Source organism: Selaginella moellendorffii, unplaced genomic scaffold (genome assembly GCF_000143415.4).
Source record: "Selaginella moellendorffii unplaced genomic scaffold, v1.0 SELMOscaffold_44, whole genome shotgun sequence".
In the NCBI taxonomy this organism is placed as follows: Eukaryota; Viridiplantae; Streptophyta; class Lycopodiopsida; order Selaginellales; family Selaginellaceae; genus Selaginella; species Selaginella moellendorffii.
In genome coordinates, this window is record NW_003314305.1 from 113,066 (window position 1) to 136,367 (window position 23,302).

The 23,302-nt window shown below is 50.9% G+C and overlaps 10 protein-coding genes and 1 non-coding gene across 12 annotated transcripts; 6 read left to right on the forward strand and 5 right to left on the reverse strand.

The window, feature by feature from the left end:
• Window positions 1-40: 40 nt before the first annotated feature.
• Window positions 41-725, forward strand: LOC9647467. The gene is made up of 2 exons (XM_002980138.2): window positions 41-101; window positions 286-725. Exon 2 carries the CDS (start codon window positions 303-305, stop codon window positions 618-620), a length of 318 nt encoding a protein of 105 aa, XP_002980184.1. The 5' UTR covers window positions 41-101; window positions 286-302; the 3' UTR covers window positions 621-725.
• Window positions 726-793: 68 nt separating this feature from the next.
• LOC9647468 (pentatricopeptide repeat-containing protein At3g22470, mitochondrial) lies at window positions 794-3,857 on the forward strand. The gene is made up of 2 exons (XM_002980139.2): window positions 794-3,120; window positions 3,175-3,857. Exon 1 carries the CDS (start codon window positions 826-828, stop codon window positions 3,037-3,039), a length of 2,214 nt encoding a protein of 737 aa, XP_002980185.2. The 5' UTR covers window positions 794-825; the 3' UTR covers window positions 3,040-3,120; window positions 3,175-3,857.
• On the reverse strand, window positions 3,793-5,437 carry LOC9647469 (ATP-dependent (S)-NAD(P)H-hydrate dehydratase). Of its 2 annotated transcripts, none has more exons than XM_024685382.1 (9): window positions 5,253-5,437; window positions 5,117-5,193; window positions 4,817-5,050; window positions 4,707-4,769; window positions 4,482-4,651; window positions 4,366-4,427; window positions 4,177-4,300; window positions 3,980-4,111; window positions 3,793-3,924 (listed from the first exon to the last, which is right to left on the reverse strand). In XM_024685382.1, the coding sequence occupies exons 1-9, from the start codon at window positions 5,335-5,337 to the stop codon at window positions 3,900-3,902; spliced, it is 972 nt and encodes a 323-aa protein (XP_024541150.1). In that variant the 5' UTR covers window positions 5,338-5,437; the 3' UTR covers window positions 3,793-3,899. The 2 variants fall into 2 exon arrangements, with proteins under 2 accessions (XP_024541150.1, XP_002980353.2); XM_002980307.2 differs by having other exon boundaries at window positions 3,804-3,929.
• Window positions 5,438-6,796: 1,359 nt separating this feature from the next.
• Window positions 6,797-7,627, reverse strand: LOC9647845. Its single transcript, XM_002980308.2, has 2 exons — window positions 7,241-7,627; window positions 6,797-7,170 (listed from the first exon to the last, which is right to left on the reverse strand). The coding sequence occupies exons 1-2, from the start codon at window positions 7,598-7,600 to the stop codon at window positions 6,934-6,936; spliced, it is 597 nt and encodes a 198-aa protein (XP_002980354.1). The 5' UTR covers window positions 7,601-7,627; the 3' UTR covers window positions 6,797-6,933.
• On the forward strand, window positions 7,622-9,298 carry LOC9647846 (proline iminopeptidase). The gene is made up of 6 exons (XM_002980140.2): window positions 7,622-7,939; window positions 8,011-8,274; window positions 8,342-8,687; window positions 8,752-8,850; window positions 8,904-9,021; window positions 9,080-9,298. The coding sequence occupies exons 1-6, from the start codon at window positions 7,644-7,646 to the stop codon at window positions 9,277-9,279; spliced, it is 1,323 nt and encodes a 440-aa protein (XP_002980186.2). The 5' UTR covers window positions 7,622-7,643; the 3' UTR covers window positions 9,280-9,298.
• Window positions 9,299-12,578: 3,280 nt separating this feature from the next.
• On the forward strand, window positions 12,579-14,590 carry LOC9647470. The gene is made up of 4 exons (XM_002980141.2): window positions 12,579-12,917; window positions 13,075-13,311; window positions 13,485-13,700; window positions 13,763-14,590. The coding sequence occupies exons 1-4, from the start codon at window positions 12,915-12,917 to the stop codon at window positions 14,267-14,269; spliced, it is 963 nt and encodes a 320-aa protein (XP_002980187.2). The 5' UTR covers window positions 12,579-12,914; the 3' UTR covers window positions 14,270-14,590.
• Window positions 14,591-14,640: 50 nt separating this feature from the next.
• On the reverse strand, window positions 14,641-15,459 carry LOC9647471 (putative ripening-related protein 1). Its single transcript, XM_002980309.2, has one exon. It carries the CDS (start codon window positions 15,457-15,459, stop codon window positions 14,641-14,643), a length of 819 nt encoding a protein of 272 aa, XP_002980355.2.
• Window positions 15,460-15,673: 214 nt separating this feature from the next.
• On the forward strand, window positions 15,674-17,948 carry LOC112349995 (pentatricopeptide repeat-containing protein At4g02750-like). The gene has a single exon (XM_024685393.1). It carries the CDS (start codon window positions 15,679-15,681, stop codon window positions 17,671-17,673), a length of 1,995 nt encoding a protein of 664 aa, XP_024541161.1. The 5' UTR covers window positions 15,674-15,678; the 3' UTR covers window positions 17,674-17,948.
• Window positions 17,949-18,005: 57 nt separating this feature from the next.
• LOC9647847 lies at window positions 18,006-19,004 on the reverse strand. Its single transcript, XM_024685394.1, has 2 exons — window positions 18,886-19,004; window positions 18,006-18,557 (listed from the first exon to the last, which is right to left on the reverse strand). Exons 1-2 carry the CDS (start codon window positions 18,955-18,957, stop codon window positions 18,306-18,308), a joined length of 324 nt encoding a protein of 107 aa, XP_024541162.1. The 5' UTR covers window positions 18,958-19,004; the 3' UTR covers window positions 18,006-18,305.
• Window positions 19,005-19,119: 115 nt separating this feature from the next.
• On the reverse strand, window positions 19,120-19,191 carry TRNAT-UGU. Its single transcript has one exon. It is a non-coding gene; the product is annotated as a tRNA-Thr (tRNA).
• Window positions 19,192-19,285: 94 nt separating this feature from the next.
• On the forward strand, window positions 19,286-21,298 carry LOC9647848. Its single transcript, XM_024685226.1, has one exon. It carries the CDS (start codon window positions 19,286-19,288, stop codon window positions 21,296-21,298), a length of 2,013 nt encoding a protein of 670 aa, XP_024540994.1.
• Window positions 21,299-23,302: the final 2,004 nt, after the last annotated feature.

Below are 23,302 nucleotides of genomic sequence, written 5' to 3' on the forward strand. Positions count from 1 at the left end.
CTGGCCGTTGGATTGAAATGGGAGTGATTGATTATGGTTTGCTCGCCAGTGCCCTAGCCCTAGAGCTGTGGGCGCGTATGTGCGGCGTTGGCGATCACCAGGTATGGCGCCATAGGACTCGCTTCTCCTCCTCTCCACCGGCGCCTTGGTCTGATTGATTGATCCTGGAATGCCTAGAGCTATCTCCCTGCCTGTCTGGGTCCTATCAATCAATCCCTTGTGTCCCTGGCCTGTGATCGATAGAGGATTGCGAAGCTTTTGATTGGATCGATTGGCAATCCACAGGTGGAATCGAGCCGAGGATGACTGGCAAGGCCAAGCCCAAGAAGCACACGGCCAAGGAGATCGCGGCCAAGGTGGACGCGGCCACCACCAACAGAGGAGGCGGAAAGGCGGGGCTCGAGGACCGATTGGGGGCGGACAAGGGCGGCCATGCCAAGTTCGTGTGCCCAATCTGCAAGGCCACCGCGCCGGATGTCAAGAGCATGAAGATCCACCACGACGCCCGCCACGCCAAGCTCCCATTCGAGGAGGAGAAGATTGCCAACCAGCACGCCGGGGTGGAGTCGTCCGCCAAGGAGAAAGAGAAGCCGGGCGTGCGAGGGAGCCATAAGAAATGACGAAGCATCCATCGCCTGGAGGAAGAGGAGAGAATCGCCCACTAAAATCTGACCATGGATTTACTCTATCATGGGAAGTAACAGCGTAAAAATCCCAAGGGTAAAGAAGTGCCCTAGTTAGGGTTTGGTTAGGGTTTAGCGAGGGTTTTGGCTTTAGTAAGGGGGGAAGGGTTTAACGAGGGCCTAGGGCTAGAGCTATGCTGAGATGCGCGCGTTCTTCCTGGCGGGCGGGCGCTGGATCGATGCGGCGGTGAGAATCTCCAGCTCCAGCGCGGGCGCTAGGCGGCATTTCGCCGACCGAGGCTACCTGAGGAAGGATTACAGCGATCGCAACTACAGGAAGAAGGGGTTTGTGGATCCCGGGAATTTCTCCTACACGGTGCCGCAGGACTCGAGGAAGGTGTGGAAGCCGCCTCAGTTCGCGGGGGAGCGCTACGAGCATCGTAGCCACGATCGCGAATCCAGGTACTCTTCTTGGAGTGCCAAGGATGACGACGAAGAGAGTAACTATCCATTCACGGGTAGTAAGCTCGACAAGTATCCCAGCAGCTCCAAGGCCTACGCTGGCTTCGATTCTAGCGAATCGCAGCTGGTGCCGGCAGCAAACTCGTCCACTCCTCCAAAGAAGAAGGACGAGGAATCGGAAGACGAAGACAGCGAGCTCGTTGTTCGTGATCGTTTCCAGATAAGAAAGACGCTGTCCGACGATGCCGACTCGTCGCTGCAAACGTTCCACAGACCCGACTGCCGACTCTTCGAGATCTCTGGCAACATGGACGAGGACTGGCAGCCGGCGCCCTCCGACGAGTGCCTGGTTTTCGAGATGAGAAGCCTGTTCAAGCAAGGGAACGTGGCTACCTGGGAAGCCGAGGACGTTGTTCGCAGCTTTGGTGGTCAGCTTCGGCCTTTCCACGTCTTTGAGGTGCTCAAGTCGTGCACTCCAAGCGAAGCTGGAATCGCCCTCGCGTTTTTCCGCTGGGCCGGGCTCCAGCCTTTCTTCCAGCACGTAAGCGCGACCTACAACATGATGCTCAAGCTCCTCCAAGAAGCCGGCAAGTATCTTGACATGGCCCGGCTTGCCAAAGAGATGGAGAACGACGACATTCCCAGGACTGTCGAGACTTCCAAGATACTCCTCGTCAGCCTGTTCAAAGGGGGCTACGTTGAGGACGCGCTGGAGGTGTTTTCACAGATGGAGAGGTCCTCGTCACCTCCGGGTTTCAACGAGTACAAGTATGTGATTGACAGGATGCTACGATCCGAGTGCTACTTGGTGGTGCCGGTGCTGTACAAGGGCCTCATGACTGCTGGACACGCTCCAGATTCTTACGTGTACAACGCGGTGATTAGCAGCTTGTGCAACGTCGCAAACATGGACGAGGCCATGAAGGTCTTCTCCAAGATGAAGGACAAGTCCACCATCGACCTATTCACTTACACCATCCTCATCGACGGCTACATCAAGTGCCACAACGTCACCGGTGCTACCAGGCTCTTTTTGGAGATGCTAGAACGAGGATGCTTGCCGGGCGAGGAGATTTTCAATCTCTTGTTCGGACTCCACGCAAAGGCCGGAGAGCTGGACGAAGCCGTGAACTTGTTCCGGAAGATCGCGGAAAACGGTTGCCAACCGACAGTGAAGTCGTATGGAATGCTGCTGGATACTTTTGCCATGGTGAACAATCTCGAGGGAGCTCACGCGTTTTACATGGAGCTCATCGGCAAGAACATCTACCCGAGCTCGGTTTCGTGCAACTCTCTCCTCAGCCGGCTGAGCAAAGCTGGGAAAACGACGCTGGCTCTCACATTCTTCCGGGAGATGAAGTCGTTCCCGGGAACCAAACCGAATGGGATAACTTACAACATTGCGATCGACCTCTTCGGCAAGACTGCGAAGTTTGCAGAGGCTTGGGAGGAATTCCTCGACATGAAGCGAAACGGCTGCAGTCCTTCGGTTGTCACTTACAACACTTTGATCGTCAGGCTGGGGCGAGGAGGATACATCGAGCTGTGCTTCGACCTGTACGAGGAGATGAGGGGTCGCGGGATCACTGCCAACCAGTTCACGTACTGCGGCCTGATCGACGTGCTCACCAGGTACAACCAAGTGGAGCACGCTCTCGAGTTCCTGGACGAGATGAAGCGCCTCCACTTCCATCCCAGCTTCAATACGCTCCAGCTCGTCATCAAGAGCCTGTGGAAGACTGGCGACTTGGCTGCCGCAAAGCAGCTGTGCCAGGACTATCCCGGCGTCTACACTCCGCAGCTGGAGAGCTCTCGAGCACCACCATCGGACACCTCCACGGCAGTGGCGACTCACAGTGGTGGCTGGCAGCGGAGTGACTACAACAACACCTTCTCGTCACAGATGGAGCTGGATCCCGCAATGCAACTGGATCGATACATGGAGCAGTGGTGATAGCAGGATCGCGTATCCGACTCCTCACGGACAGAGCTCTTCCCAACTCTTCCAAGCTTCATGGGTCTTTGATCAAGCAAGGTATTTTGTTGTTATCTCTCTCGTTTAACGAGGTAAGCACAGGAAAGATGGCAGTGACGACGAGATGGATGTCAACCATGGCGAGCTTCTACATCGTGATTGTCTCGTGCGGATCCTTGAACACATTCAGCCTCTTCTCGCAGCACATGAGAGCGTCGCTGGGCTACGACCAAGAGTCCATCAATAGCTTCTCCGGCCTCCTCTACAACTTGGGTGGCGCTCCATTCCTCCTGGCTTTCAGCGCAGCGCTCAACTTGGCCGGCTATCTCGTCACCTGGCTGTGCCTCACGCACCGCTTCTTGCACTCTCGCCTGTGGGACGTTTGCGTGGGATCTGCGGGCTTTTCCATCACCGCCGGCTACTCGGCTTCGGAAACGGGCGTGTTCGTTGCCATCCTCGGCCTTTGCGACTTCTTGGGTGGCGTCGCTGCCGGTGCACTGTCCGACAAGCTGCTGGAGAGGTATGCCACACCCAGCCACCTGCAAAACGTTCCCACGGTTGCTAAAGGCGTAGGAATGTTTGCTCTGTCCGTCAAGCTGAAGGTGGTGACGCCGGAGCACGGTGCTATCGGGTCACCTTCTTGCTCATGGCTCTCGCCTGTTTCATGACTTCCATTCTGGTGCTGCGGACTAGAAAGCTGTACAAGGAGATACTCGTGAGGCTAGGATCATCGGCTGCAAAGATCTAGAAAGCCATTTCGATAATTCTTTGAATGAGAAATCTCACGCTTAACTCGATGTTTCTTCCGTTTGCTGCTTGCTCACAACTTGGAAGAACCGTCACAGGGGGCACAGCTCGTCCATGCTGCACTTCAGATAGCCATACTGTCGAAACCACGAAGGAAAAGGCTGTAACTTACCTTGCTTGGAGACACTCTATGATGTTGCCAGTGACAGTACTGCGCCTGTGACGAGTGAAAGCGTCCTGTGCGGCTCTTCTTACCAGGACAGACCCCGCCAAGGCTCCTAACATGCAGGGATTCCGTGACAGCCTGATCAGACAAAGAAAAAAAATAGACTCATCAGAGGTTGACGCTTCGCCAAAGGCTGTGCTTACTTTTCCATGTCCGACGACCCTTTGCATTGTCTCGCCCAGGACGTAAAGACTGCGACAGTGCCCGAAAGAATGTCTCCTTGACCGCCACAACGCCTAGGCGATCCGTAAAAGTCACACGCTAGCACTGCAAACGAAATCCAGAGCACGATTATTCCTTCGGCCGGAACAGCTAGAAATGCAAGCAAGAACCTGAGGTGCCATCGCTCATGTAATCCGTGAAACCTTTCTGCAATATTGTTACTCCTCCCAGTCTGAAAAGAAGCGGAGGAAACATCGAAGATGAAAAACAGAAGGTCAAACCATACTGGCTGGCCAAGGACTTGAGCTCGTCCGGAATTTTGTCCGTTTGAACTTCGTGCTCAGCGCCTTTTATCTTCTGAGCAAGCCGTTTGTGCTCGTTAATATTTGGTGTCAGCGTCGCTAGAGCGTAGCCGGAGATCAACTCTGGCTCGCTTGTCACGAGAAAAAGTCCATCCTGAAAATCTAGCAAAGCTATTCGCGATGAACTTCCAAACAATGACAAGTCGTACCCCGTCCAGCACCATGGGAATCTCCTTGGCTCGAGCCTTACGAATAATTTCCGAGACACAGTCCTGGCATGAACGAAGTTAGCCTTGGACACAAAAGTGGTGGATGATACCAAAAGGAGAGGGTCTCGGCCAAGTCCGGGTCCGATCACGAGGCAGCTAAAACCGCTTATCCATCGATCGATTTCGCGGAGAGTTTTGTTCTTGGTGGCTTGCTGACTTTCCTGGGATTCATCCGCAAGTTCATGCGATTCCACGAAGATTGGATGGACAATCAGCTCTGGACTGTAGCTTTTGATCACGGTTGCTGCACCATTCGTGCAAAAAACATGAGAGAGATCTGCGCCCTGTCCAAGAACTTCCATCAAAAAAACAAAGCCAGGAAGAACAAGAAAAAAAAAATGCCGGCTAACCATCTTTAGCGCCGAGATAGCAGAGAAATACGGCGCTCCAGTGTACTCCCGGCAGCCTCCAATCACTGCAATCTTCCCTGGAAGAGATCCAGAAGTAAAACCAGGAAGAAGAAAAGAGAGAGAGATCTTTCTTTACCTGCTTGTCCCTTGTGTTTTTTGGGATCCAAGGGCGGAGCAATGGCCCGCATTGCCGCGAGGGCGTGATCCAGATTTCCTGCCATGGCCGCGGCGGGGATGGATTGGATCGCGCGCGCCCTGACGAGAGGAAGACGAGCAAGACGAGGAACGAGGCTGTGTAGCGCCAGAGCAGCGTGGACAAGTGTCGCCCTAAAATTTGAGCACTTAAGCTCGAATTTAAGTCAACGTCTTTTTTACTTTCGGTCAGAGACCTTTGACCACTTGAGTAAAAAACCTTTGACTACTTGACTAGCAGGATTCTAAGGTATCAATCGATCCATGGAACCTTGGAGTGGTACAAATCGCTGTCGTTGGTGGCGGTGATAGCATCAACAGCAAAGATCAAGCGCTGCTGTATGGTCCTCCATCTGGATGTCCGGATGACAAGAGCCTCCAAGATCAAACAAAACAAGCCTCTCTTCGGAGTGGCATTGCAGATTGGAGTAGTGGCAATTGGCCATGGCTACGATTTTGGCTGCTCTAGAGCTGATCTCCTGGTGAAGAATGGGCCAAGCTTCTTGAGCTCCAGGCTCACGCCGGCCACATCCAGGATACTATTCGAATCCGAAAATATTTTCGTCCCTCCTCCGTTGCATTGCCGCTTATCCGGCGCTTGCTCGCTTCTGACGCGGCAGCCGATGAATTGTGGGAGCGCAAGAGGTGGATTGCGGTGCTCCCGACATCCCAAGATTCTTGGCTACTTCTGCTCTCACATAATCTCAGCGCTGGCGAGACTGGAGAGTCTCCTCCCACACTCCTCCATCGCTTTCGGGAAGCAGCCTTTGTCCAAGGTGGCTTGGAGATTCTAGTGTTGTCTGTTTTCCACCAGGGAGTGGTCCAGTCGTATATCAGGTGGTATCGCAAATCCGGAGCTGCTGTGCGGAATCTTCTGCCTTCAAAATCGGGCTAGCTAGCGCGTGGTTCTGTCCAGAAGATGAAAGATACACGTCTTGGCCTAATCGTCTATTGAGTTCCCCATGTAGGCTGGCATTCGTGTTGGTGCATCTGGGCTCTGGCCATCTATTCATATTCCTAGTTGTCCTCCTTGATGACGAGGTCCACACTCCGAGTTGATGCCGAAACCCTCGGGGTTTCGGTCTCCCGGCCGGCCAGACTTGATATCTTTATTTGTTAATCAAAATAAAAAAGAGATGTTACGAACATCTTCAGTTACTGTCGCACAGCTTCTGCATAACTCGCCATGTCTTCTGCCATTCAAGGGACTGTGTGAAAATATCATCCTCCCACCACCACCGAGCAAGCCACGCGATTAAACTGCAGAGTAAACCCTGTTCCCGAAAACACGACCTTATGTTTGCTGCTCAAATCATCAGCATAGAGTCCGTCCAGAACTGCCACAGCAAAGGGCCTTATCGATTCGAAGTTTTCATTTGGAAGTTCTATCACCTGTGCCTCATCCAATATAATGAGAGGTATTTCCACCTTGCCTCTCAAAGCCAATAGAGAGCTCTTGGCTTGGTCAATTAAAACTTGGATCTCTGCTTTAGTAAGAGACTTGGCCAGCCAAAGAAGCATGTTGTCCCAAAGACGTTTTGCCTGCGTCCTAAAGACATCCATTTCTACTCTGGACCCATCGGCTCGTTGTAAATCCCTACATACTACGCAATCAAAAACCAAACTCAGCTGCGAATATTCTGATCCAACCTAGCGCTTAAAAGAGCTTTTGAACTCTGGGTCAAAGGCATTTGACCACCTGAGTGAAACACCTTTGACCACTTGACTAGCAGGTGGTGAATGCTTGCATCCATGCGAGTCCCAATCCCTCCCCACACGAGCATGTGTGGCAAATCCCGCAGCGATTCTCCACTAACTTCATACACTGCCTCGAATCCAACCCTCTGGTAGTACCTCCGCAGCTGCGTAGCAAGAGAAAGAAGAATGTATTACCATCGATCATCAACCAGAGAGAAGAGCGCTCAATCTCACCTTGGAGTGGTACAAATCACTGTCGTTGATGGCCAGGAGCTCGGCCCTGGAGCAGCCACAATCGTAGCCATGGCGAATCGCCGCTGCTCCAATCAGGAGTGCCACACCGAAGAGAGGCTTGTCTTGTTTGATCTTGGAGGCTCTTGTCATCCGGATGGAATCCAGATGGAGAACCATGCCGTCTATCCATGGCCTGATCACCCCTCTCGCCTCGCCCAGCAGCGCTTGATCTTTGCTGTTGGATGCTATCACCGTGAAGAATGGGCCGAGCTTCTTGAGCTCCAGGCTCACGCCCCTTCTCGCGGCCACATCCAGGATACCAGCCATCGCTGGAAGAATCGCCGCTCCACCTCCATTCATCACTTCTCCTGCGCAAGAACCCTAAAATATTTTCATCCCAGCTATGGCGCTCTTCCTCCATTGCATTGCGCTTCCTCGCTTTCAAAATCTCCAGCTCCAAGGCGCCGCGCGCTGGCGTGGCGCTTGGATCGCCAGGTGCTCCTTGTCGTCCGCCGCGGCAGATCCAGGCGATGAATTGTGGGAGCGCAAGAAGCGATCGAGGAGTATCGCGGGTGTGGATCAGGCTGTGCTCATGGAGCCATGGCTTCTAGCAGATCCTAGCAGCCGATTCGCGGAGTACAATGGAGTCCAGGTGCACTACAAGATCATCGCCAGGGATGGATCCCCAGGAAACATCAGGTATTTTCTTCTCGCTACTTGATTTGATGACAATGGGAATAACTATCGATCTAGCTCTCGCGTGGTCGCAGCGCTGGCGAGGCTGGAGAGTTCCCTGCGATACTCCTCCATGGATTTGGTGCCTCGATTTTTTCGTGGGAGCGTCTGATGCAGCCCTTGGCCAAGGTGTTAGCATCAACCGTGGTGGCGTTTGATCGGCCAGGCTTTGGACTAACTTCCCGGCCTAGGATTCAACCAAGTGCCGCGAAAGAGAACCCGTATAGTCTGGATTTCTCGGCATCTATCACCGCGGCTTTCATTGATTTTCTAGGGGCAGACAAAGTGATATTGGTCGGGTACGTTCTTCTCTCTTTTTTCTTTTCTTTTCTTGCGAGAAGAAAAGTGCTGATTCCATCTATGCAGGCACTCTGCTGGATGCATTGTCGCTGCCGATACGTACTTTAAAGCTCCAGAGCGAATTGCCGGGATTGTGATGCTAGCTCCTGCCATAGCTGCGCCTTTCATGGGGAAACTGCGACGACGACAACGACGAGAAACTCGGAAAGAAGAGCATCTGGAACCGAATCCCCTGTCTCGTGCTCGCTTGCTTGTCAAGCTCGTCACCAGTCTCTTTCTGGGACTGCGTGCTGTTGCTCTCGAGCTTTACTCCAAGCTAAAGCGCTTCACTCAAAGTTTGAAAGAACTGGTGGCCAACATCTTCGCGGGAGTTTTAGCCGCGGCACTCAGATCAAAGGCTGCTATCTGGATGGTTTACCATTTCAAACTACGATTACATTCATCCTTCTAACTCATGTGCTTTCGTTTCGAAACAGATACAGCAGATAATGGATAGATACTCGAGGGAGGCAGTGCGTTTTGCTTGGTACAATCCACAGATGGTTGATAACTCTATCATTCAAGGCTACACCAAGGTGAGTCACCAAATGTTTCAGGAAACACTTTAATCATAGGATTGTTTCTATAGCCCTTGGGATGTAGGAACTGGGACCAAGCGTTGCTAGAGTACGTTATAGCCATGTTGTCAACCAGAGACAAAAAGGGAAGGAAACTAGCCGAGAAGATTGAAGAAATCTCATGTCCAGGTACGTATATTTCTTGTTTAAAACGATCCATGCCGTAATTGGTTTTCTCGCCCGTCAGTTCTGATAGTAACGGGAGACACAGATCGTTTGGTCCCTGCTTGGAACGCAGAAAAGCTCGCCAAAGTGTTTCCCAAGTCTACGTTTCACAAGATCAAAGAGTGCGGACACTTGCCTCACGAAGAGACACCCGAAGAAGTTTTACGTGTCGTAGGAGAGTTCATTTCATCGAGCATTGCAAAAGTAAAATGTGGTGAATAAGGTCTTTCCTTTGCGTGTTTGTTTCGCCTTTGAGGTACGAGATGGACGATGCTGTTGTCCCTCTCCCACTCGCTCTCACACACAAGGTATACTTTTTCTTGCAAGACAGTGATACTTGAAGGACTGTGTTCCAGGTTCTGCGGAGAGACGCTTGTCTAGTGCGAAATGGTGATTCTAGTTGAGTTACACTGTTCTATGTTGATGCTAGTGATGAGATACAGCTTACCCAGATCACAGTATTGAGCAAGAACTATTGCGGTAACTCACACAGACTTCATTTTACATTCTTTGTAAAGTTGGGATTTACAAGCAACTCAATTTCGACATTAATATGGTTCCTTCTAATGAGATCCAAAAGTATGCTGTTGAAGTTCATATAAATCCCACTCGCTCTGGTTGAACATTTGAGCTGAATGGAAACTTCAGCCGGAAATTGTCTCTGTTATCTAGAGTGCACCCGAAATCATCCAGCGTTGTCAGCTTCTTTCCAAAAGCAGTAGTCATGGATAAACCCCGGCTTCCAGTGCTGAGACCAGATTTCCCAAGAGCTAAAGAACACGCTCTCATGCCCAATCCCTGTGGCAAAGTGGCAAAGTACCTTGTGATTGCATGTCAATCGTTCCAATTCAGCTTGACTTCCACTTTATCAACCTCCATAACGCTATTTTCTTGCCAATGTTCTTAGCTACTTGATTGGAATTACTATCTATCTAGCTCTCTCGTAATCGCAGCGAGGTTGGAAAGTTCCTTGCGATGCTCCTCCATGGATTTGGTGCCTCTGTTTTCCTTGCGAGCCCATCCCTGATCCAGCCGGTGGCTTTGCACTAACTTCCCAGTGTTTAAGTTGCACAGGATCAGGAAAAAATACCCGAAGATGTGTTACGTGTCAGAGGAGAGTTTCTTTCATCGTGCATTGCGAAAGAAAAATCCGGTGAATAAGGTCTTTCCTTTGCGTGTTTGTTTCGCCTCGGAGGTACGATATGGATGATGCCGTCGTACTCCCTCTCTCTCTCTCTCACTCACAAGGCATGCTTTTTACCTCAGTAGAGGTGCGGTGAAAGACAGTGATACTTGACAACTTTGAAGGGCTGTGTTCCAGGTCCTGCGGATAGAGGCTTTTCCAGAAGTGCAAGGTGGTGATTCGATCCCTGATAGTGCTTGAATTTTTCAAAGAAGCAGTTGATTCCCTTGCTCTCAGTGTTGACATTGTTTTGAGTTGATGCTAGTGACGAGATAGAGCTGACTTTTCCAGATCACGTTGTCACAGTATTTACCAAGGAGAGGATATGAATGTCGAGGGGCATCTCACGCAGATTTCAGTGTGTGCATTGCACTCTTTTGCAAGGTACGAGATTCTGTATCTAGTCTTCTAAGCGTAACAATACTCTTTTTTGCGTGCTCGAACAGGTACAGGGGCCACTCAGATCACTGTGTTACAAAAATGGAAAACTGAGATCACTACGTGATGTGTACGTATTCTAGTATAGCGTCATTCCCTTTTGTCTTCTCTAACTTTCTTCGTGTGGAGCCAACGTCAAAACCATATGTAGTGGATCATCAAAAACCCACTAGTGGTCGAGAAAAGGAGGAAGAGGAGGAGGAGGAGGAAAGAGGATGGTCAATCCCTTCCGCTTTTCTTTGTCACGAACTCGATTTCTCTCGACCACTGCGAAGCATTATCACAAGATATGCTTGAGAGGGCGAGGCCGCTGTGTTGGTTTGTGGAGGCTGATGTTAACAAGTCGTGGGCCTGGCTCGCTATACTTCTTCTGGCTTTGCAAAGGTGGGGCACAGAGGAATTCCGAGGAAACGTATATATTAACGCTGTACGCTTGTAGGTGGCTCGAGGGACAACGCTTTCCAAGCACAGCACAGTCGGTTTGGCTTGCTTTCGGAGGTGGCGCTTTGTCGTGTTGGGATCAAACTATAGCAACCGCCACCCGCCCTTGGCCCGATGGAACAACCTTTTGTTTCTCTCACAAGAATCTCCACCCAACGAGATCAACGAGATCACGCAGCAGCTCATTTCCATCCCGGGGCCTCAATCAATCAGTCAGCTCGCGAGTGCTCGCTCGACGAGAGGAGCGAGAGACAAGTGTACACTAAGCGTGCTTTGCTCGCTCATCGCTCCTTTCAGAGGTACGGCTGCCTTTCCGTATGACAAAGCTTTTGATTCCTCCCATCTTGTTTATGCCTCTAGTTGGTGGATATGCTACCACACAAAAGCTCTCCCTCTCGAGAGCTCGGCTCGGCTCAGCTCAGCGCAAAGTGTGAGAGTTAGTGGCGGAGTGAGTTAGTCCACTTGAAAGGGATGGCTACTTCTTCTTTGGGAATCAACTAACCCAAGCTTTTGATTTTCGCTTTGGGTGACGTTGCAGGTCTGAAATATTCTTTGATTTTATATTGCTGCGCTGGGCCAAGTTGGAATCGTATCCGTCCGGTCAGTTTTTTTCACCAAAAACTCACACAGATACAATGCTTTAAACTGGTGAACAGGCAAAGAAACGTGAAGCACATCACAGGCAGCAGTGGCAACTTTTGTTTGAGGATCCAGTCAAGGAAGAGGAAATGCTCGCTCCTCTTTGGTTTTGTTCTTGGATCCCAGGAGCAATCATGGAGCACATAGATCGTCAAAGAAAAGATTATACACTGGTGGTGGGGGGAGGGGACCCCGGATTAGCTAAAGTTTAAACAAGTCGCAAACCAAATCAGCTGGGAATCTTCTTAGGCAGATCTTATTCGCTACAAGAAATTCAACATCGCACCAGTCACTTAGAGGGTGGTGAAAGCCAAGCTTTTCTTCCTCGTAGCTAAAAAATCTTGGTAAAGCTTAATTTCATTGCATCTAATTAACCCAACTTTGTTGATAATAAGGTGGTATATACGTCTAGAAAAAAATTAAAATAAAGTCCTCTTTCACGAATCCAACCGGCCTAGCTACGAGCACGACCAAACCAAAGTTACACCTATCCAGAAAAAATTCCCCCCAAATTCTCCATGTAATGTGCACAACAAGAGCAAGACTACAACCTTTGCGGGGCCACTAAACCACAGATATATCTTTGATTAAATTCATAGCCATGGGTAAAACCGTGAGATATTAAATCGCTCGGCCAATTATTTGAGTCCATAATGCGCACGCGTGACTGGCCCACGTCAGCACGCCCCCCATGTCATACTGTAAAATCTAGGCACATCTCCCGCCGTTGGATCCCGACGCATCGGGGCCGTTGGTTTATCGGAGATGCCGCGACCGTCTCTGGAGCTCTTTTTAAACACCTTTGCTTCATCAAACCTTTTCTCTTCCTCTCGCCCAGACCGATTTCCATGGCTTGTCGCCCCGAATTTCCCATTCCATGCCGAGCGCTGTGTGAATGAATTGGAGTGCGAGCCACTGATAAGTGTGATTGCTTCGTTCCCGGGCCGCTTTCGCTGTAAACAAATCGTAAGGAATTTCTTGCACCGCAAGACTTGCATTTCGTGCTCTTGATTCGCACGGCGATGCTCCATTGCGCAATGCATCTGGGCCGTGACAATTGGTGAGTAGTGACGGCATTGTATCTCGGCCCAGCCCTCTTGCGGGCTCGAGCAATTCTTACCGGAATTCGACACTACAGAGCCTGGAGAGGAAGAGAATGGTAAATTCTTCTTCTTTGCATGATTGATCGGTTCAATTGCAGTTGGTGTGTGCTTGGAGTGTGACCATGCATCCTGATTGCGATGAATTCTATGAATTTCAACTCTGTGGAGCCAATGCCTGGAGGGAATTGATCGAATTTCTTGCCCAATTTCCAGGTGGCCCAGCACAAGAGCTATCCAATTTGCCCCCCTTGGCTCAAGCCCCTCATCTCCGCCAAGTTCTTCGAGCCCTGCAACAATCACAGCTCCCCCACCTCGTCCCCGGCCGCTGGCGAGGCCGCCGCGTCCACCAGCGCCGCTCGAATCGAATGCAACCTCTACTGCCTGGATTGCATGGACGAGCCACTCTGTTTTGGCTGTACATTCTGCCACAAGAATCACCACGTCGTGCAGGTACGCAAAAGCGATGAAAAGAAACTTCTGTGGTTGTTCGGGTGTCCGAGACGAAAGTGATCGGCTACCCGAGGTGGGCAATTGCCCGATATGGATATGGTGGACATTGATCGAGAGAGTTCAAGGGAAGCCTTGTATATAATGCCTGACAGTGGGTTTCTTTCTATGTACAGATTCGTCGATCGTCCTACCACGACGTGATTCGCGTGTCAGAGATCCAAAAGGTGCTCGACTTGAGCGGCATTCAATCCTACATCATCAACAGCGCCCGGGTGGTGTTCCTCAACGGCAGGCCCCAGACCAAGCTCGCCAAGGGCGTCACCAAGACTTGCGAGATTTGCGAGAGGAGCCTCAACGAGAGCTTCCGCTACTGCTCGCTGGGATGCAAGGTAGGCAGCCCAACACCAAATTCTTTCCAAAACTCTTCTTCTTCTTCGATCTCACTGTGCAGCTCCAAGGCATCAGCAAGCACAACGATCTCACTTTCATGGTCCAGCCAAAGCCCCAAGTCGGCAATGGCAACCACCGGGTCTACCCGGAAGACGGCGTGTCTCACAAGAGATCTAGATCCAGGAAGAAGCTCAAGCTGGACACGCAGCAAATCCAATCCCAGCAGCACCAGGAACTGCTAGCCACGCCCACGCCCGGCGATCAGGAGAAGATCGCTACGCCAAACAATGCGCCCAGCGCTCCAGCTGATCTGCCAGTAGAGGAGGCGACCGATCGAGGAGAGAAAACGGAAAACGTTATGGAGGAAAAGGAGTCCGAGGAAGAAGAGCATGGAGATGGAGAAGTGTTCCAACAGCGGTTGGGCCTGGTGGGGATCTGCCCGTCCACACCGCCTCAGGTGGTGACGTGGACGGAGGGGATTTTCCCTGGCCGGCAACGAGCGAGGAAAGGGACTCCACACAGGTCACACTTGGGCAGTGGTTTGACTTTGGGTGAAGCTAGAGGGTAAAAACACAGTTACCAAGTCCTAGGCTGGTAACAAAGAAAAGGTAAGAAGAAAGCTAAGGTTTCCAGGAAGAAGGGAAGGATCTCTCCATGCTTTAAAAGAGACAACTACAAGCAGCCAACACCAAGCAAAAAAAGTGAGGTAAAGTCGTAAAAATCACACAGAAGTGTGAGAATAAAATTGGGGCATGGGAAGATCAAAGCTCCACAAGCAGATATTGGTTAGATTTCTTAGAAAACTCTTTAGACGATCAGCTTGTGCTGCTGCTATAAAAATGGTGGCCATTGCATTGCTCTAAAGACTAGTAAATATTAATAAAATCAATTATATTATAATTGAGTTGTATTATTCTATTGTTCGCGAAGGACAGAATTTTAATCCGAGGCGCCCTGCGCATCCGACCAAGTAATGTCCATCCAGCCAAACTTATCGCTATTTTTCGAGACCCCCAGCGCGCGCCAAACTGCGGGCGATCCATCCACCAGATTGGGCTGGCATGGCGGATAGAATCCATGCTCGGCGTCGCAGCCACGAAGAGAGTCACACTCGTCCACCACTCTCGCCCGGACGCTCTTGCCGTTGGGCGCATGGATGATCACAAATCGCCCACAACGCTTCCCCTTGGCAAACCATCCGGTGGAGAGCGCCACCACCAAGTCTTTGTTGGAGTGGAACTTGGAATCACACTCGGAGGCGCCGCCGCCGTCCCCTCCCGGCTGGAAATCGTTCACGGTGAGAATCGCCTTCGTGAACTTTGTCACCGGAGGCGAGCACTTGAACTGCGGGTAGGACTTCCCGACCTGGCAGCAATCCTTGCATCCCTTGGAGTTCTTTGGAGCATGGAGGAATCCCGAGGCTCGGCACTGCCCTTGGCCAGGAGCTGGCTCGAGTGGCGGCGGCGGGGCTTCGATCTCCGGGGGAGAAGAAGGAGGATCTGATGGATTCTTGGGCTGCTTCTTCTTCTTGTTCTTGTTCTTGTTGCAGATGTTGGTCTCCTTGTCTGGATCATCCTTGCATTCACCTTGTAAGCACACGAGCCCCTTCTTGCAGCTGGCCGTGGATTTGCATTTCTTCCCACATCCTCTTCGACCGTGGCCGTGCTTGTGATTGGATTCGGCCAAATGCAAGAGCTGCAAGAGGAAGACTGAGAATAGCACGACGAGAAGGAGCAGCCTCCTCCGTGCCATCGACATGATTCAGAGATGCCGCGGAGGTGGCGATATATACTGCCCTCTTGCTTGTAGTTTTGTGGCTTTGTTTTGCAGCTTTAGGCAAGAGCTTTGGCGATTCCGGTCGGCTTTGGCCTGTTCTTCACAGCGTCGCGATTCGCAATTTATACCCAATAGAATTCATAGCTTTGCTGGCGCGCCAATGGGCGCCGTTGGATTGGATCTAGGTCTGGTTTATGGTGGATGTCCACCGCGATCTCGGTGGAGCAGCAAGATGTGTATGCGTCGCGGCTCAAGCGATGCGGCGAGACCAGAGATCTCGTCGAGGGCCGCCGGATCCACGCCCATGTTATCGACAACGGCCACTTCTCGGACCGCTACGTCTCCAATCTGGTGGTGGACATGTACGGAAAATGCGGCAGCGTGGAGGAGGCACGCCGCGCCTTTGATTCCATCGCGGCGCCGAATCTCTTCTCTTGGAACATCCTCATTGCCGCATATGCCCAGAACGGGCATTTGGGCGAAGCGCGGCGGCTCTTTGATTTCATGCCCGAGAAGAACGCCGTGTCCTGGAATGCAATGATCACTGCGTATGCGCGGAATGGTCAAGCTAGCGACGCCAAAGTGATCTTCGACGCTATGCCAAGACCCACTGCTGTCTCTTGGAATGCCATGATCGCAGCATATGCCAAGAACGGGCATCTGGAGGATGCTCGGACATTGTTTGAGGCGATGCCATGCCCGAACCTTGTGACTTGGAACACAATGCTCGCCGCTTACTGTGAAGCCGGGGATATGGATCAAGCTCACGTAATGTTCAAGAGCATGCCCACGCCGGACGTAGTTTCGTGGACTACCATTCTCTCCGCATATGCCTCGAGGGGTGATCTTGGTGAGACAAAGGCCGTGTTTGCAAGTATGCCGCGGAAGAACGTTGTTTCGTGGACAGCGATGCTGAAAGCATACATACAAGCTGGTGAGATTGATAATGCGAGACTACATTTCGAGATAATGCCCGATAGAAACATCGTGTCGTGGAATGCAATGGTTGCAGCATATGCCCAACATGGAAACTTGAGAGAAGCGAGAGCACTGTTTGATAGCATGGCGAAAAAGGATTCCGCGACCTGGACGACGATGGTGGTCGCGTACGCGAGCGCAGGCCAGCTGAAAGAGGCAATGGATCTCTTCAATCAGATGCAACAGCGAGATGTAGTATCTTGGACTGCAATGCTCACGGCCTATGCCCAAGACGGACAGCTGAACAAAGGGAGGGAATTGTTCGATAGTATGCCTCACAGGAACGTCGTGTCGTGGAACGCGATGATCGCCGGCTACGCTCAAAACGGGAACCTGACAGAAGCAAGGGTCCTGTTCGATCGAATGCCGGTAAAGAGTACCGCTTCGTGGAACGCTGTGGTAACCGCGTATGCCCAGGCCGGAGACATGGAGGAAGCCCGAGCTCTGTTCGAGAGAATGCCTTCCAGGAACACTGTGTCGTGGAACACGGTCATCACTGGCTACTCGCAGCAAGAACAGCAAGAGAAAGAGGCGGTGAGGCTGTTCCTCAGGATGGACCTGGAAGGCGCTCGTCCCGACGAGATAACTTTCGCGTGCGTGATCGACGCGTGCGCGAGCTCCTCGTCGCTACGAGAGGGCCGGCATTTGCACGAGGAGGTGTCGAGCAGCAGCGATGTGGCGAGAGACCCCGTGGTGTGGAACTCGCTCATCAACATGTATGGATCTTGCGGGAGCCTGGGAGAAGCTCAAGCGCTCTTCGACGCCATGGCCAACAAGAACGTCGTGTCGTGGAACGCAATGCTTGCGGCGTACGCGGGCGCCGGGGACGAGCTCCAGGCGCTGGAGCTGTTCGGGAAGATGGATCACGAAGGCTTCCGTCCCGACGCAGTGACTTTCATCGTCGTTCTCGCAGCTTGCAGCCACGGTGGGATCTTCCAAACAGGACTTTTGCTCTTCGTCTCCATCGCGGGGGACTACTTCGCGACTCCAACCGCGGATCACTTCCTGTGCGTGATCGATCTGCTGGGACGAGCCGGGCTGGTGGACGAGGCGGAGGAGGTGGTGAAAACGATGCCATTCGAGCCATGCGTGGTTGCGTGGGTGTCGCTCCTCAGCGCTTGCAAAGTCCATAACGATGTGGAGCGCGCGAGAAAGGTAGCGAGCATTGCCGTGGAAAGCGAGCACGCTGGTCTTCTTGTTCTTCTGGCCAACATGTAAATAGACTGAACGAGAGAGAAGAGCCTCGAGCTTGTGAAACAAAAGAAAAAAAATTCATTCTCGTCCTTGATTTTTCTAATCGCAAGAGCCAGTCAATCAATCATGTAAATCTGCGCATGTCCACATCCACACGACACGACATTATTGATGCCTCCATTCCAGACACACTGATTGACAACGCTGGAGAGAGAGCGAGCAAAAGCCCCTGTAGTGCGTGATCCGTGAGTGATAGATACCGAAACTTTCATAGCTGGATCAAATAATAGAGTGTTGCTATAGCTAGATTCGATCTTGATGTAGTACGATACGACTGTAGAAAGAAAAGTTCATCATCCACCAAAGTCTACTGATTGATTGATCCCAAGTCCCAAAAACAGGAGCTATACATATACAAATCCACTCTCTTTAAGTTTTTCTCTTTTCTTGTGCCTCTCTAGCTCGCAGAGATCGATCGAGAGAGACGATCCTTGCGGTGAGCTGAGCTGAGCTTCACCACCTAAATGATTCCACCACCACCACCTAGAAAGAAAGAGAGCAGTACTAGAGTTCTACCTGTTTTCGTCGATATCAAACGAGCGAAGGAAATCACTCCAAACCTGTGGGACTGTGCGCCAGAGCGACGCCCAATCCTCCTACTTGTGCTGCGCAGTACCATAGGCCGCAGCGCCGGCTCGTTCCTTGCTCTTCTCGGCGGCGGCGGCGGCGGCGGCCTCCGCTTCCTTGCGCTTGGCGGCATTGAAGATGTCCTTGGTCTTCATCTCCTTCTCCAGCGATGGGGTGTGCACGAAGCCCTCTCTCGACGATGGCTCCTTGTCCGAGGAGCTTGGAGTGCTGCCCGCCGCTTGCTGGGCGCTAGACGCGGCGCACGGCTTGAAGAACCTCATCTAAGAAAAAGAAGATCGGGTTTAGAGAGGCAAGAAAGGAAGAACAAGAGAGATCTAGGAGAATTGACCAGGCAAACACGCTTTGGTGGGAGGCCATGCAATGCAAGGGGGTCGTACCCATCCAAGGTCACTCAACCACAATGCGCCATAGCGAAATCTGGAGCACATCTGCATATAGAGGGGGCAAAACGGACAGTCTGATTTCTCCGGGCAAACAAATCCAGCCCCGGCATGCAGCGATTCCAGGCATAATCCCCCCAATTTGCTAGCAGAGAAGCACAAGATCGAGAGAGAGAGAGAGCCCGAGAGGAGGGATTGGATTACTCACAAATGTTGCCGATGCCGCTACAGTGGCCGGCACAGCGGCGCTGTTGCCCCGATTGATCGCCCGACGCATCATCTCTGGGAATCCAAAAATCCGCCCCACAATGCCGCCCAAGAACCCTAATTTTCTGATCCACTGCGCTCTTCTTTTATAAGGGCCCAAGGATAAAAAATTTAGGAATGCTCTTTGCTTGACACGTGGATTGGCGGGAAAGTCTAAATAAAATGCGATAAAAATTGCCTCCGCAGAGGATCGAACTCTGGACCTCCAGTTTACAAGACTGGCGCTCTACCACTGAGCTACAAAGGCAAGGCATAGGGATGATTTCATCTTAAAGTTTATATTCATATCAAACCTTTGGATATGATAAACCCCACACCCTAAACCTTATCAAACCCTAACCATGGCAACGCCGCCATGGAAAGTCCGGCTACACCGTGATCTCAAGGATCTGGCCAAGGAGCCATTGAAGGGCATTGACGTTGTTGTGGACGAGCAAGACATGCAGCGGATGTGCTTGGTTTTGTCACCTCTTTGCGGCCCTTATCAGGGCTTGAAGCTCCACCTGGATGTCAAGATACCGGCAATGTATCCAACGGATCCCCCAAAGGTAACCATCCAGACACCGGTGCCTCACCCAAACGTCATGGGGTCTAGGATCTGCTGCGATATTCTCGATCACCAGTTTTTCGGGGGTTATACTCCAGGCTACTTGCTCGGCTATGTCTTTCTTCAGCTCTTGAGCCTCTTCTCAAGCGACAATATTGAGCAGTCACATGGTGGCGGCAACGTGAATCTACAGTCTTACTCGAAGATGTGTTTAGGTCCCCGAGGCTTGAAACCGCGTGTAGAACGTTACCAGTGTCCAAAGTGTGGATTCAATGTGAGTTTCTCGGCAGTGGATACGGCAGTTATCAAGTGCAAGGAGATAGAAAAGAAGGAGGAGGACACAAACTTGTTTGGGGTTTTGGGGTTAGATGTTGATGGTGATGAGGATGTTTTGCCGTTGGAGGCTTTGGCGCGGCCAAAACGAAAGCAGCATGGAAAGCCAGCGTTAAAAAATGTCGTAGATATGATGTGTGAGAGGTTGAACGTTGATTGCCGCCTGGAGATCATTGACAAGCTCGATGACCGGGAGATTATGTCCGTAAAAGCGTTTGACAAGAGTGTGGAGATATACACTCGACTTCTTGAAAGGCGGCTCAAGTGCTTCTTCTTGCGGAAAACTTTCAGAGAGAAAGACGTCGTCTTGGGCATTGGAGTCAACCTCGACAGCTTGAACAAGTTAAAGCCGACAGTTGTGTCGCTGGACGTGCTCTCTCACGAGTCTTTCAGCGTTTATTCTCACAACAAGAGCCTTCTCGGAGTGAGCTTCCAGTATTTCCTTCCGCTCGCCTTAGATGATGAGCACTTCAAGCGTGCTAAGGGTTTAATGCAGAGCTCGCTTATGAACCTGGTGCATGTCAAAACATGGAGCCCTCAAGTCGTGCTTGAAACTCTTCCAGTGATGATGAACTTGATGGTGCTCAGGCTTGTGCAGTCTTGTGATCGGCACAAGGCAGCTTTCTTGAAGAGTAGTGGATTCAGCCACCAGCTTATGAAGGCATCAGAGTTTGCCCTGGAGGGATATTGCCTTCTCTATCACTTGTTTTCTAAGCTGGTGAGGGACGACCAAGAGTTGGCAAACCTTATACAACACAAAGTTCAAGATTTCATTGACAACATAGAACTCCGGGGAAAGAATGCAGTCCCAGACCTTGGGGAGTTCCTCACTTACTTGCTAGTTACTAAGGATGTTGAATGGCAACCCAAAGACAAAGAAAAGCCACAGGTCTCCAAGATGTTTCTGGGCGAATCCCTTACCAGAAGGGTGCTATGGTGCCTGAAAGACTTCCCACATCTGGCGTACATTGAGCCGGAGAACTATCCCTCTGAGCTGCGAATCAGGCAAACATTCCAAGCTTGCAAGACATCCATGAGACTGATCCTGTTCCAGGTCAACTTTTTCAAGATGACAAGGTCAACGGAGGAGTTTGACCAGAGATATGGGTTTCCATCCGAAGCCATGACCAAGAAGCTGATGCAATTGATGAAAGAGGTGTACAAGGCAAGGGATTGGGACGTTTACTTTAGGATTTTTGGGCTCGAATTTGACAGCGGCTGGAAGTGGCAATTGGTGAGATTGCTCAAGAAATCTATTGAATCCAGTGAGAAACGAGGGTACCACGTCCTAAGGTATACCCAAAGTGAGCTCTATGAGTTAAGAAAAGCTGTGGAACCGGCTTGTCCTCCTCCACAAGGATGGGTCGACAACTGTGGCAAATATCCAGTTCCACAAAAGAGTTTCTTTCCAGGAGATGAAACTCTCAGGCCACTAAAGAAAGGTAAATCCAAGAACATCCATCCATCTCAATAAAAGTCAAATCATGTCAATGGTAAAGATTCTGTTGGCCGTAGAATGTCGCAAACTTTGTCATTTTCGCTTGCCTAGGCACTAAGAATACTCACCAGATCCTAATGTCTCAATAACTATGTCATTTTCGCTTGCCTAGGTGCTGACACCTCAAGACTTTTAGTCTATGGGTCAAGGGAATATATACACATAAGTAGGGAATACCAGTCGGTCATCTATTGAGCAGTCTCGCGCACTCTGCTTTAAGAGACGTATGGGAATCATGGAAGTCAGAAAAATGTAGGTTGAACGTTAATTGGCGCCTGGAGATCAATGATAAGGGAGATTATGTCCGTGAAAGCATTTGACAAGAGTGTGGAGCGGTATACACTCGACGATCAAGTGCTTCTTCTTGCGGAAAATTTTCAGAGAGAAGGACGTTAACGTTTTGAGCATTGGAGTCTCGAGATCTCGAACAAAGTTAAAGGTGCTATGTGTCGCCGAACTTGCGCGTTTATTCTCACAATAAGGAGGTATACTAATCCTTCTGCTCGCCTTTGATGTTGAGCATTCCAGATATCATGAAATTCCAGGTCAACTTTTTCATGAGAGATATGCCCATGTACAAGGCAAGGGATTAGGATGTTTAAGCTCTTGTGGAACCGGCTTGTCCTCCTCCAAAAGGATGGGTTGACACCAGTGGCAAAACTTTGGCCAATTTGCAAAGACGCGATTAACAATTTTCAAAATTGATAACGGTCAAACATCTCAACTATGACGTTTGTACTGGCTGCACTTTGGATTTGGTTCCTGGAACCAGAACCAATCATCTTAATGAGCTACATCTTGAATATATTTCATTCTTCCGCTCTGTTTAGCTATCGAGCACCAAAATAGCAACTTCAGGAAATATCCTGCAGGGATCCGCTATAAACCCTAGCCAGGGGAGGAGATGTGGCGGTCAGGTAAGAAGCTTTACGGTTGAGAGGCATCCCAAAACGATCGCATTTTCTAGAACAGCTGCGGCTCGTCAGTTTTTCCAGAGGAGCTTGTGCAGTGGCCATGGATCATTAACAACTACTCAACCTGCACCGCGACTTGTCTTGCACTATGACAAGATCAACACATCCCTCATTCTTTTTGACAGTTCCTATTACAGCATCGGCAGCCATGGTTGGTTGATGAAAGAATTTGGGGCCCTGCTTGCGTTGGCTCACCGAGGTACCAAATGCACCATTCACCAGCGCAAGCATTGCAATGGCTCCTACTGGAGCTGCCCGTATAGCCGCCCTGACTTAGACTACGACCCGGACATGCCACCGTCCGTGACTGAGCTCATGCCGTGCCAGATTGAGAGCATCGAGGCCACCGGCTGCCTTTCTACTTTCGAGCTTGGTATCAGATACAAGATGGACTCGGTGGTGATCAGCGATGAAGATCGAGAGATAGATCGTGCAAAATTATCCAAGGAATATAAGGAGTTTATGCACGCGTGGCGTAACAAGGAGATAGATTGCGCAAGATCATCTGAGGAATGTTTGGACATCTGGCATAACAGGGTTCCTACAAATTGTGTGCTACTCTCGGTTCCTTCAAAGGCACTCAAGTACAAGGCATTGCAATGGAACCTTGAGCGCGATGTTTGCAACAACTTCCCGCTGGAGATTTTGCCACACGAGTTTGTGACAAATGCAGCCAGCTCCAATACGAGGCTCAAGGAAAAAGATGCCATACTTGAGTTGGGTGAGGCGGTGCTGCAGGGGATCAGGAGATGTGTTGTAGTGGATCTCCGGGGCATTGGGATCATGAAAAAGGTGGGGTTGTTTCTACCTGGTGCTACTGTGGATAAGCTGCGAGGATATGCTGGGTCGTTAGAGACGGTGATCGCTGTGAGTACTAAGGAGCAAGCCCCGGGCCTGGCTGGGGAATTCCTCAACAAAGATGACTGGGAGGCGCTTGGGGTTGGTGACATCAACATAAACACAGTGGCATGCTTCATAAACGACTTGGTCTGGACCATGGAAATAG